We start from the raw sequence: 13,025 nt of genomic DNA, 5'->3' as shown, positions 1-13,025 counted from the left end.
TGGAAATTCTCCTTTCCTGTAACTTTACACTCTGCACATTATCATAAAMCTCCATCTCCCCACTGCTTACATAGCTTTTTCTGTATGAAACTATTGCATTTTGTGTGCAATCTGATTTCTTCACAGCCCGAAAGGTAGACGTCCAGGTCTGTCGCTGACTTCTGCCAAACCCCAGGAAAATAATTRCTACGTGGCACTTACCTCTCCTTCTCTGGGCCATGGCCTTCCATTCTGTGTGTATTTGCTTTGATTCTGGCGCTTCTTTTGCCCTCCATCAGCAAATTTGCACAGCAAAGGCTCAGTGGGGGCTGTGAAGACAAGAAACCCAGTCTATATTAGCATCCCCCCCAAAGAAAGTGATTATACCAGCAACAGTAGTGCTTTGTAATACTGATCTTTTGAAGTAAAATCTTGCCTTCTGCAGATATTTTTTTGCCTCCTTATATTTTTTTGCCTCCTTTAGCTTTGACTCCACTGGCAGCTGTTCTTATTAACTAAGCTTCAAAAAATATATACTGGCAGCCCTTAAAAGAATTTAGCAAATATTGTTGAAAAAATAATCAGCCTACGCAGAATGTTAAGTTGCTGTAGTGGAACAGTATAGTCAGGCATTAGTTCCAGCTAAGTTAGACACGTATTCATGACCAGCATTAGTGCAAGGATAAACACTGCTTTACTAAAGCAGCTTTCTGTTTTTATTGTAAAAACTTTGCAAGAACCTGTTTAAGGAATAAGTGTTCTCACTATTTCGGTGTTTCTCAGCATCCAGCCCTTTAAAAATCTGACCAAACAGAATAAAGTAAGAGACTTTTGCCAAGCCCAGTCCAATTAGTTTTCTTTTTCTCTTAACTCCTCTTTAAAGCAAGTTGGCAGCTGAGAAAAACCCTTTTCCTCTCCAAGTGAGATATGGTGTGTGTGAATACAATGGTCAGGGGGATCTGGAGTCCCAGGAAGAACAGATAATTGCAGCACTGCACACCCCGAAAGGAGGTTCACAATGGGGCCCCCTCGAGAAGAAATTAACGCACATTAAATGGGCACAACAGGAAGGGAACTTGGTGTCTTGGGATCTTTCCCATCTACCCAGCTTTTGACAGTCTCCTGAAATATCTTTTAACCAACACTTTAATTACTCTGCTGGTGGGAGTTTGTCTCTTCTGCTTCATCCTTAAAAGAGGGGTCAAATTCTACCCACTTAGGTGTATGTTAGAGCTGTTCTTTATTGCCTACATTAGCAGAGAAGCAAACCAATGTTAGCTTGGTTGAAAGAAGTCTAAAAGTCATGTGTCACATCTGAGTCTTTTCAGGAATTTTTGGGCTCCCAGGCATGAAAAGTGTGTAATTAATTAAATAGAGTTTTGATGGAAAAAAACCAAGAAATTTGTTTCTTTCCCTCCCCACTTCCTGTTTCTGGAAGGCTAAAAATGCTGAAAGAATACAACTGCAGAGACATGAAGAAAATGTTTGGGTAGGGGGGCGCTAATCAAGTTGTTGACATTTATTTGTAATAAAAATTATGATTTGGTTAAGGGGTAAGTTCATGTGGTATTAAAACAACTCCTCCTCATTATAGCCAGTTCAAAATGGTTCAGAAAGTGTAGAATAAAACTGTGAGCACTTAAAAAACTGCAACCAAGAAACAATGCATGTAGAGAACCTCACATCAAATACACAATTTCTCATTGGGACAGAGTCACTTTGGCTACCTCTGAAGCTGTAATAGCTTTGTTTTTTTCATTACCATTTTACCAGGTTAGTAATTTCCAAGGTCACTAGAAACTGAACTGCAGGGAACAATCCATTATTGGCAGAAAGCTTGACTGTGTGACCCCAGAGGTCCTTCCCCACCTCCAACTTCGATTATTGTATCAGATTTTTGTAGAAGCAATGCTCAGCCAACCATTTTAAATTTAAAATAATGAAGGTTTGAAAGCATCCAGGTGGCTAGAGAGATCTAGCATCCAGAGATTCTTTCTGCAGATGGAGAGATTTTACAGGGCTGATTGCCCTGCACTTTACCTACTTTACTCCATGGCCTGATGCTGCATGATTTCAGAGTGGTTACTTAGAGCTCACTTTGATGTGACTGTGAGGGAGGAGCAGGTGCTAAGCCAGCATTAGAGAAAGACCTATTAAACATTGCATCTGAATCTTCAAAAGCTTTTTGTTTTAAGCACTGAACAACTACCAAGCAACATATGATGCCATTAGGAGGACCATGCAAAAACCATCTGCACATTGGATATTTACACATGCCATCATCATCTTCTGCTAATGAACACATGTGGTATTAGCCCATGTACTGTGATGTGGTTTCACAAGCCAGGAAACCTACACATCCCCTCTCTATATTAGCCAACCACAAATAGGAAGCTGTTACCATTTCCAAAATTCCCCTATCCAGCATTACCATCCGACAACCTCACACTTGTTAATTAGTGGCTTCCTAAAGTTGATTGAGATTGAACAGAGCTACCAGACAACTTCACTAACCTCATCTGGAAAAAATGTGAAAGAAATACTGTATAGACTTTTCAGGAGGTTGGAAAGAAGGTGGTAAAGGACAATGCTCTACACAGGCAAGTTTCTCCATGGGAGGTTATATTCCTCTACAAAATACTGAGAGGAATTCTGTGGAGAAAGTAAGTCTGTGTTGGCCAACATTAAAAGAAGTAAAAAGTTCAAAAGAAAATGTTCTGACAGGAAGATAAAGCCCATATAAGATGGTTTGGGTTGAGGGTTTTCAGGGCTTTGTTTCTTTTTCCCTTAACACAAGCATGTAGCATCAAAAGATGGAAAATTATCTTAGTAACTCTGAAGTGGTGCAGGTCCTAATGGTTTACACCTGGAAACATTTATGGCAACCAACCTCAAAATATATCTATTAAAACCCATCAAATTAAGAACCTCTCTTCTTTCAGGACATAAGATAGAATGTAACAGTCTTGCGAGTTCAAAGAAGTTGCTCTAAGTACACAGAAGAACTCAAATCTTGGTTTACTTCAGCCCTCTTGAAACATCTTGTAAGAAAGGTTCTCCAGGCTTTCCAAGATCAGATGCACCCAAATATTTGGCATTAGTACCATCATTCTTACTAGTCAAATACAGAGCAACAGAAGATACTAGCAAAAGCACATCCCATTCCACCACGCAAGCATAATTATTTCTAAGTAGAATTATTTTTAATGGAGTAATTATATTTCCAAAGTGCTTTAAAAATAATACATTTACTTCAGACAAGAAAAAGATCACAATTAGGTACTACAGTTATCAAGTCAAAAGAAGAAGATATTCAAAAAAGAAGATATTTAGGAACTAGTCAAACAATATCAACACTACATGAATAATATTGATGTATTGCAGTAGAAGTGGTATATTTCACCCCAAATACTTCAGATTGGGAGGAAAGAAAAAAAGAAAATATTTTAAACTTTCTGTTTCTTCTCTTTTCCATTCCATGCAGACAGTCTTCAATTTATGGACTGCTACTTTTCTCCTTTTCCTCCTTTCCACACACTGACTGAAAATAAATGCCTGTGTTTCTGCCTCTTCTCTCACCTTTTGTACTACAGACTTAATAGAAAATGTRATTTGGATATCTGTGGATGTTCACATTTTGAAGTGATAAGCAGATCTTTTTGTATGGTTCTTGACATCCTCTAAGTTTTGAGCATATGTGGTATTTTGAAGCATATCTGGAAAATCTACTGTTGCTATTTTCCTGTCAAAAAATTGAGAATTGATTCGCTTAAAACAAATTCCAGGCTATTTCATCCTGATAAACTCTTCAAGATAAAAAGCAATGCTCTTTCATTGACTTCTACCTGACAGCAACAAACACAAACACCGAGAATAAATAACTGCTTTAACCTGAAAAAGGTTCATTAAGCCATAACCCATTTTTCAAGGGGAAGATTTAAATGCTTGCTGTAGTTCCCATCCTAAGCCTTCTCTAGTTAATAAGACATAAATAGCCCTGAACTTGGCTGTGAGTCCTGAGAAGGAAGTGGGATCAAATTGATAGTGCTTCTAAACAGCATTTGCCAAGATATTCAGGGCTGCCTTAGGATAGGGCAGTAGCTGCTAGTGTTCAAATTCTGTTCCCATGGAAGTCAATGGCTAAAGCCCTATCTCACTTCAGTCAGGCCCGGAATTTACTCTGAGAGTTCAGTGGAGGTGAAAGAGAGAGACTGGCTTTATGTCAATCAAGCCTGTCGATATTGTTGGAGTTCCCTCAGGAGATCAGCTTCTCATGCTCTGCTATTTTAGATGGACAGATTGTGCAGACAAACAGCACAGAACTGCCAAAAGGCTGTTAGTATCACCAAAAGCAACACTGCYGCTTAAATAGCACAAAAACTTCAGAAGGAAGGAAAAGGGGTAACAGTGCCCCCTTCTCGAATCTGGCAGCCTCCAAGAAATGTTCCAGCTCAGGAAGGGAATTTCAATTTAATTGGAAAATTCAACAAAATAAAGCAAACTTCTAACTAATTCTGAATACATAATTTCCGTATTCTTTCATTCGTCGGAAGGCAGATACACTTGAGCTTCTACATGTGCAAAAATGTATATATTCATGAGCATGTGCTTCATAAAGGAAGATGAAAGATGTMATTTGCATTTGGTGAATCTTTTTCATTATTTCAGGTGCTCTGAAACTTTTACCGTCTTAGGAGTTGTTGAGAAAAGCTTGATCACCACTGTCATACAGCATCGTATGTCCAGCAATGGCAAGGATTATATACACAAAAAGCAGTAACAGAACATTTTAATGCCCTTTAGCTGCTTTTACTATGAATATTTTTGAACACAATGTACTTTTCACATATAAGGAAGAGTTTAATCTCTTCTCATCTTTTTCAAAAATGAAAGTAACATTTTCACTAGACAGCCTAGCAACATGTGCATTATGAACGCTCATGCGGGTCTTCAGCCACCTCTGTTTTGTTGATGTGAAGAAAAATAATTAGAAAGACATTGGTCTGACAATGAATGGTCAGTGAAYAATCAATGATCTCTTTCAAAGTATGTTTTAATGAGAAAGTTGGATTAATTTCTTGTTCAGCCTTGGCAAATCCTCCTCCACAATAAAAAACAGTGCACAGTAATAATTGAGTTCACAATTAGACCAGGCATTCATACTGATCAAGCTCTGATAATTATTTTTATTCCTAACTGCCTTCCAAATGTTAAGCATTTTGGTAACATTTTCATGTGCAAATCACAGAGAACATCTGATTGAAACACCCATGTAAGAACCAACCTCTTTGTCTGCTACAGAACAAACATTTGTAGTCTTTAAGAAAAACTTCAGCTCATGGTAACATGAAAGCCATTTTTTAAGGAGACAGTATCTCTCAGGGAAATGTGAGAGAATCCAAACACTGTAGAGCAAGGCAGGACAGAGCAAGTTTAAGTTTTGATTCTATATCTGGGCTCAGATGGATGTGCTCAGCAGGACTATGGTATTTACAGAGCCTGCAGAGTTTGTTTACAAAATGAATTCTGCTGTTGTAAGCTTTGAAAATGTTGAAGTACCAGGACCTCATCAATAGAGTCACTCTCTGCTCCAGTGAGTCTACTGGCTTCTAGGAAAGTTCTGCCACACAATACTTTTTCATCCCAAAGTCACAAATAAGCAAAACTTGAACTTCAAGGAAGATTATAAAACAAAACCATAGTGATTCTGCTCTTGGGAAATGAAGATGAAGAATTACAAAAGATGGTACGTGATAGAAAAGGACATGTAAGGACAAAGCATTAGCTGACTAAGGAAACCATAAATAACATAATGATAAGTGGCAAATAAGCACTTCATCCTATCCTGCATGGAATTGGTAAARGACAGGGTAATAGATTTTGACCCAGAAGTCCATGATAGAGGATGTGAAGTCACAGGACWGACCCTAATGTATGCAAGAGTTAGCTTTTAACAAACGTCAAGCCATATACGGCATTTTTCATAGAATCGTAGAATATCCTGATTTGGAAGGGACCCACTAGGATCATCAAAGTCCAATTCCTGGTCCTTCACAGAACAGCCACAAGAGTCCCAATATGAACCTGAGAGCAGTGTTCAAATGCTTCTTGAACTCTGTCAAGCTTGGTCCTGTGACCACTTCCCTGGGGAGCCTGTTCCAGTGGCCAACCACCCTCGGGGTCAAAAATCTTTTCCTAATGACCCCCTAGACCTCCTCTGACTYGGCTTCAGGCCATTCCCTCGGTCCTGTCACTGCTCACCACAGAGGAGAGCTCAGTGCTTGCCCTCCTCTTCCCCTCACGAGGATGTTGAAGACCACAATGAGGTCTCCCCTCACCCTCCTCTTCTCCAGCTGAAAAGACCAARAGATCTCATCCACTCCTCATTCAGCTTTCCCTCAAGGTCCTTCCCCATCTTTGCAGATTTATCCAGCATTTTACATTTAAACTGAACTACATGATGTTAATTGGATTTGTACAGATGATTATGAAAGGAAAACAAGGAGCTACCACTGCATTTTAGTTTCTAAAACATATTGCTTTCAGAAAATAATTATAGAAATTGGGGGAACAGCTAATAGAAAAGGACACCAAAGCGAAAAATAGAGCAAACATCTATTTGGGTTTGCAGAAAATGTTTTACTTTTGATAAACTGTATCACAGCTTAAGTAATTATCTCTTGTTTCCCTCTTTGTCTTAAGAAATGGGGAGCAATCCTTTCATCTTTTTGTATAATAATTATTTCTGAAGAGCAAAAACATAATAGAAAAGAAAAATAAATCTCAGAAGAGAAATAATGTGTCAAGTCCTAGCAAATTTAGGACTTATATCCTGTGAAAAAAAGTTACTTGGAGCAGGTGGAACAGGTAACTATATGTGTATGTTGGAGAAACAGCCTGCCAGCTTGGAAATGGGGTCCAGCTATTGTTGCAATCAATCTGAACACTCAAGCTACTACATGGGAAACTTCTGCTTTATCATGTTGTTGCCGAGATGTCCATAAATATTTGTTAGAGCAGACCAGAAATTAGAGTTACCTTTCTATGAGAAACTGCAACTTTTATTTTACAGTCAGTTAAAAAAACCAAAACCAAAACCAAAACAAAAACAAAAACAAAAAAAAAATAAAAAAAAAAAGAAAACCCAAAAAACCTACTTTCCTTTTAAAAGAAGAGTGGACTTGGAGCGTCTAATTCAGGCCTATTAGATTGCTCCATCCCAATCTGCTGATAAGGAGGAACTGTTGAAAAGGTTATAGGAACAGATGCTTCAATATGGTATGGAAAGCTAAATTAATCAAAACAGCAAAATTGAGATGCAGTATTAAGGTCTGAGATTTAACACTGAGATGCAGTATTGAAACATGAAATGTTGTAATATGATGTCTATTTTTATTTTACCAAACTCTATTTCTCAAACATCTCTAGTACTGGTCTCTGTTGGATAGAATGAATGCAGGACAAGCAAATCCATAATAGAATGAAGAATTTTATTAGTYAACATTATTAACTATGCTGCACTTTAACACTGGATTCTGCCTTTCTTTAAAAAAAAAAACAAACGCCTGAATCAGAGCTCACAGAATTAGACATTCTCACTGAATCCAAAGCCATTCTACTGAATCCAAATTTAAATTTTAGTTAAGCATAAGCAAGAGCAGACTCAGGGCCATGAGTTTTGCCAGAGAAATCATCTTCCTCAAACTTGATGATACAGCAAAGTCCTGTCCTACTGGAGATCCCCAGCTGAACACTGAAAAATAGCAGCTGTAGYTCATCCTTTGTACCCAGTGCTGTGACAGCTCTTCACAACCTTTAACCACTGGGTGAAAAGGCAGTGAAAAGAGTGATGTATTTCAGTTTTAAAATTTCTCCAAGACCCTTTCCAGCAAAAGACTAGATCCTCTCACTGAATGACTACAACCAAGCTAACAAAATATCTGCATCAGTTTGCAGAAATCATTTCTCACACCTATGCTTAGACTCAGTGGGTTTTTTCTTATGACTTTCAGACAGGATCTGTTACAAACTGAAATTTAGGGCACATTCTTCTAATGTGCCAACTCTAATTGCAAAACATGGAATTCAGATGGGTTAATATTGCCTCCAAAAAACAGCTTGATAGACTCCCATGGATTTGTGCCTCATTGGAAAAGCCATGTACAAATGAAATGCGACCATATCATGTTTAAAGAGGAGCATTTGTTACAAGTCATTGAAATCCCATATTATCTTTGAAAGATAATAAATATGTATTGAATTAATGATTTAACATAAATAACTGTTAATTTATGTTAAATAAGCAAAGCCTCTCACCTGCTCAATCATCACTGTTAAAAGGTGAATGCTTGAGAAACCCAAACACCTTCTCCTGTCTGAAGAATTTTTTGCATGGAGCTTCTGTGCCCCAACTTCCCTGTAATTCTATCTTGCCAGAGTAACTAAGCAAGACACTGAAGAAAGAAGAGTTTACGTAGCTCTGCTKGAAATTATGCAAATAATCAGTAGAATAAAGATTTATGATAATAAAATGCTTCCCTATCAAAAGTTTTTTTCCCWTTAACAAGAGCTGGCAACTGTGAACAGTTTTTCAAAACAAAGCAAACAAAACAACAAAAATTGTAATTTTTTAATGTTTTTGTAYAGATTTTGCAAGTATTAATTATTGTGTAGGATTCTGACTTATATAGTCMAAAGAAAAAGAACAGAAGAGTCACTTGTACCATTTTTATGCTAATGACTTACTGAATCAGATGCTCATTGGACTACATGTTGGGCAAGAGCTGATTCCTCCAAATAAAATGAAAAAAAAGCCAAATGTAACATATATCCCCAAATTAAATTTTTTTTTGTGTGTTTTTCATTGTAAATTTCTAGACCATGCATGATTTGCAGTGAATTAGAGGAGAGCTCTGAGTTGTATCACGTTTTTAAACCAGCAGCACCCTGTCTTTAGTGCATGCACTCCACAGTGGTGCTCCTGAACCAACYGTGGTTGATGCCCCAGATGTGTGGGGTCCCAGGACTCCAATCTGCAGCTAGAAACTCACTGAGGAAACCTCAGTGAAACCCTCCAAACATGAATCCAAACCCACTCTTTAAATCCCCCTTTGAGACTGCCCTGTGGGTTTTGGGCACATTGTATTTCATATACCTTTTTCTCTTCTCCYATTCCATAAGTCACTTTGGTTGGATGAAAATGGAGATCTTGTATTTCTTACTGTTCAATTATTAAGGAACAGCAACAGAGTTGGCTTCATCTGAAAGACTGAGCGATTTTTAAATGATCTCATGTACCGTAATTTATAATGGAAAATCAGGTACAAATAGTGTGAGATGCYTTCTAGTTCCTCTCTAATGGAAATAAAATGAATCCCTGGTAATGGGTGACCCCACTTGCTTCTGTGGTCACTCATTTTACTTTTACTGTTCTCTTTAGTAGTCTCAGGAGAAAGGAACAAATGTAAGGCTTTTATCCAAAGCTTCTCAAAACAATAGCTCTATGCTTCTGCTATAAAATCTATTTTTACTATTCTCATAAACAAATAATATTGATCACAAAGGCTTTGCTATTCCCACTGAGAAAAACTTACTTGCACTGASAGTCCAGAGATAAAATTATTGGAATTTATGCAGTACAAAGAATTAATTCTCGTTCTGTTCATAAAAGGGAATTTCATGTAGCTGTTTAAGCATTACTCTAATATCTAGTGTGGAATCTATTTATTTTAAATTTAATTTTATTATATTTGTTATTAGTTTTTATTTTATTTTTATTTAGATAAACCAGAACATTACCATCACATATTCCTCTGTGTGACACTGCCGGAACTAGCACCAGAGAGAAAAAAAAACTCTTCAAACATGTTTTCAATATAAACAAGGAAACCAGGAAAAATGTCTCATGTCAATAAAATGATTTCTTTCCACCAACATAATAATATCTGTACATGCACATTTATATTTTTATAATTGAGGTTGAGTTTTGGCATTCCTTGCTTACACTCCAACACATGCATAATATTAATGTGCAACCCAGTGTTATACTGTATGAGAAAAAAGATGCTTCAGTTATGACCACTAGCTTTTTTAATTTCACACATACATGTTTTAATAGTACTTTTTTTTCTCCCCAGTTACTGAAAGACACATTTGTTTTGTCTTTGTGAATGGCARCTGCAATAAAAGAAGTGGCTATATATACATATAATACCAACATTATTTGCAATTCTACTCACAGCCTGTCAAAAAGTAGCAGTAGAAAATATATATACATTGGAAAAAAAAATTGGTTTGGGTAAAGAAGCCCWGTGTGTGGCCAAAGTAGTAATGTGACCTTCTTGATATCACAGTTGAAATAATCTACTCTTAAAAGTGCTGATTACTTTGCATGTGTGAAGTACTCCTGTGTAAATGTAAAAATAAAGCTAATTTTTAACCAGCTATCAATCTGTTAAAAAGTTTTAAAACATTCAGAAACATTCAGACCTTTTTTCTCAAACTGCCTAATGAAAGTCCTTTTATTTAAAYCAGATCCAATTAACACACATTCTAACAACAGCAACTGGGTGCAGCAGCAAAAGCTCCAACCACTGATAAAATTTAGCTGAGCCATATCATTTTGCCACTGGTCTGAGAAAGGAGGAAAACCTGAAGAGATTATTATTATTATTATTATTATTATTATTATTATTATTATTATTATTATTATTATTATTATTATTATCATTATCATCCTTTTGATTTATTCTCCTGCATTCACTGAAAGTTGTAATGTGGATGCCCTAAAATGAGCAAGTTTGCTAGGAGTTAACAGAAAGCACTACCAACTTCCTCACTTCAATAACTTTAGGAGTAACTTTAAAAGGTGGATTTGGTCCTGACTGCAACAAAACCAGGGCCAGGTACAGGTTGCAAAGCAGAAAGCATTTATAAAACAGCGACTGATTCTTAAAGGCAGGAGCTCATTTTGCTGTGGTAGAGAATGACCAAATCACACTAAACACCTTGGACAGTATAATTTGTAYGCAACAAAACCTCACTGTGTGCTCTTAGCATCTCCTTCTGTAAAYGGGCCCAAGGCAGGGAATATTTGGAAACAATGCATAAGTAAGGATGCTGATACCCCTTACCCTTTTCTCCGCAGAAGAAGGGGTGAGCAGCAGCTCACTCAGAACAAGGACTGCAGATTATACAGCACCCATGGGACACCCCAATTCCCCTTGCAGCTCCAGTCTGATGCACTGGCTGCTCCTCATGGCAACTGCCAAGCCCTGAGTATGAAAGCCAGACTTTTTTGGGTAGTAACTGTGTTGAATGGCTACTGCACCCCTCACCAAGGGCRTGAAGGTAGGGAGCAGATGTGGCACAGGCACTTATGTGCTAGAAAAGGAAGATAAACCTTAGGAAATAAAATGTTCAATAACTCCCATTTCCTTGAAGGGCAAGAAGGCAGAAAGGCCCTGTAGCACACAACCACCTGGAGCTCCAGGACATGGAGGCTTTGCACCAGCTTGAAGTAAGTCTCTGCTCTGCCTTCAAGGCACAACTGTACCTTTGGTTTCCACGACAGAAAACTGCACAGTGGATTCACTGGGAATTTTCCACTAAGTCACCTATTTATGATGACATGTTATCCAAAGGGAAGACAAAAAAGTGAAATTATAATCTTTTCCCAAGACAATGGAAGATCTTACTCATACTTCTTAGCTCTTTTCAAAATGTGTTGATGATGCCAACACTAAATCTAATGTGCTATGACATAAGGAAAATTCTATCCCTTGCAGCTTAAAAATCTTTTATTATCATCTGAGACAATATCCTAGAATATTTAACACTAGATAACACTAGATAACATTAAACCCTTCTGAAATTTTCAATTGCAGAGCTCTCAGCTGAGAGTAGACAAGGAAGCAGACTTGCATATGAGAGACTGAGTGATAGACTAATCTTTAACAATGTAATACATGTCTCMGAGATTTTATGAAGGTCATACTAGATCCTACTTTGCCATGCACCCAAAAATTAGAAAAGGAAAAGGATTTCAATGCTAAGAAATAGCAAAGTAAAAAATCAGCCATCTACTTTCATTTAAAAATACAGGAATAATCGGAACAGGAGAGAGCCAAGCACAACATGGAAGAATAGGTAAAAAGGAAAAAAAGGTATAGATATATGCAAAGAAAAACACTTCCAGAAAATGAACAGAAATACAGGAAAATAAGGGAGAGGAGTGTTTCTGAATTGCCCTTGAAAATGCTCCAGCTTCACAGAAAAGCAAATGCAGCTCATGTCCTCCATTTCTGGATGACAAGGGCCCTCACCAACACTTCACAAAGACTGCAGCAAAAGGAAAGTTCTAACTGAAACTGCTGCTTAAATGTCACTGCCTATAGCAAACAGAACAGCACAAGTTTATAAAAGATGTAGTTTCATCTGAAAACAGAAAAGGAAGACCTGTTCTGTTGCATTGTGAGGAATCCACTAAGGCTGTGGATGGTCTCAGGGCAATTGTTTGGCATCAAATCAGTAAAGAAACTGGGGGAGACTATTGAGTCTTGTCTACATAAAAATATCAAGGCACTGTTCTCAAAGTCAATTCAAAAGTTTATCTCAAAACCCTGCAGATGACCCAACACTTACATGCCACAGTAGATAAAATTAAAGATGACTGCATGAAAGATGAAAAAGCAAGGACCTCACTTCCAGATAAATTACATTATGAGAAATAGTAATACACCAAAACTCAACCTTTCTTTAAGCTTTTGTCCCCATTTGGGTGGGATCCTTTGGTATACAGGCACATGGGTGCAGCCTTGCTGGCATGATGAGTCTGTGTGCAATTCTATTCAAAGCATGATTGGAACTCAACAATCTGGTCTTAAAAAAGCCATTTCCAGCTGATGTGAAACAGCAATTTTCTTCACAGCAAATTATTTCATGAATCAGCCAGCAGGGAGTGACAACATTCTGCTGCCAGTGACTAAGTGTATGACCTCTGGCTTGTAATTTCCACCAGCTTAAGAAGAGTTCATTGCAAACATGAG

The 13,025-nt window shown here is 37.6% G+C and overlaps 1 protein-coding gene across 4 annotated transcripts in view; it reads right to left on the bottom strand.

The window, feature by feature from the left end:
• The window catches only part of RBMS3 (RNA binding motif single stranded interacting protein 3), a 660,983-nt gene that overhangs the window by 86,211 nt on the left and 561,747 nt on the right, over positions 1–13,025 (bottom strand). For all 4 annotated transcript variants that reach the window (XM_057378472.1, XM_057378474.1, XM_057378473.1 and 1 more), the window contains one exon: positions 202–308. In XM_057378472.1, the coding sequence (XP_057234455.1) occupies positions 202–308 (107 nt within the window). The remainder of the gene's footprint in view (positions 1–201; positions 309–13,025) is intronic.

Source organism: Malurus melanocephalus, unplaced genomic scaffold (genome assembly GCF_030028575.1).
Source record: "Malurus melanocephalus ecotype Western Australia unplaced genomic scaffold, MMel_1.1 scaffold_361, whole genome shotgun sequence".
NCBI lineage: Eukaryota > Metazoa > Chordata > Aves > Passeriformes > Maluridae > Malurus > Malurus melanocephalus.
Note: the sequence above shows the minus strand (reverse complement) of the source record. Positions and strands in the feature narration are given on the sequence as shown.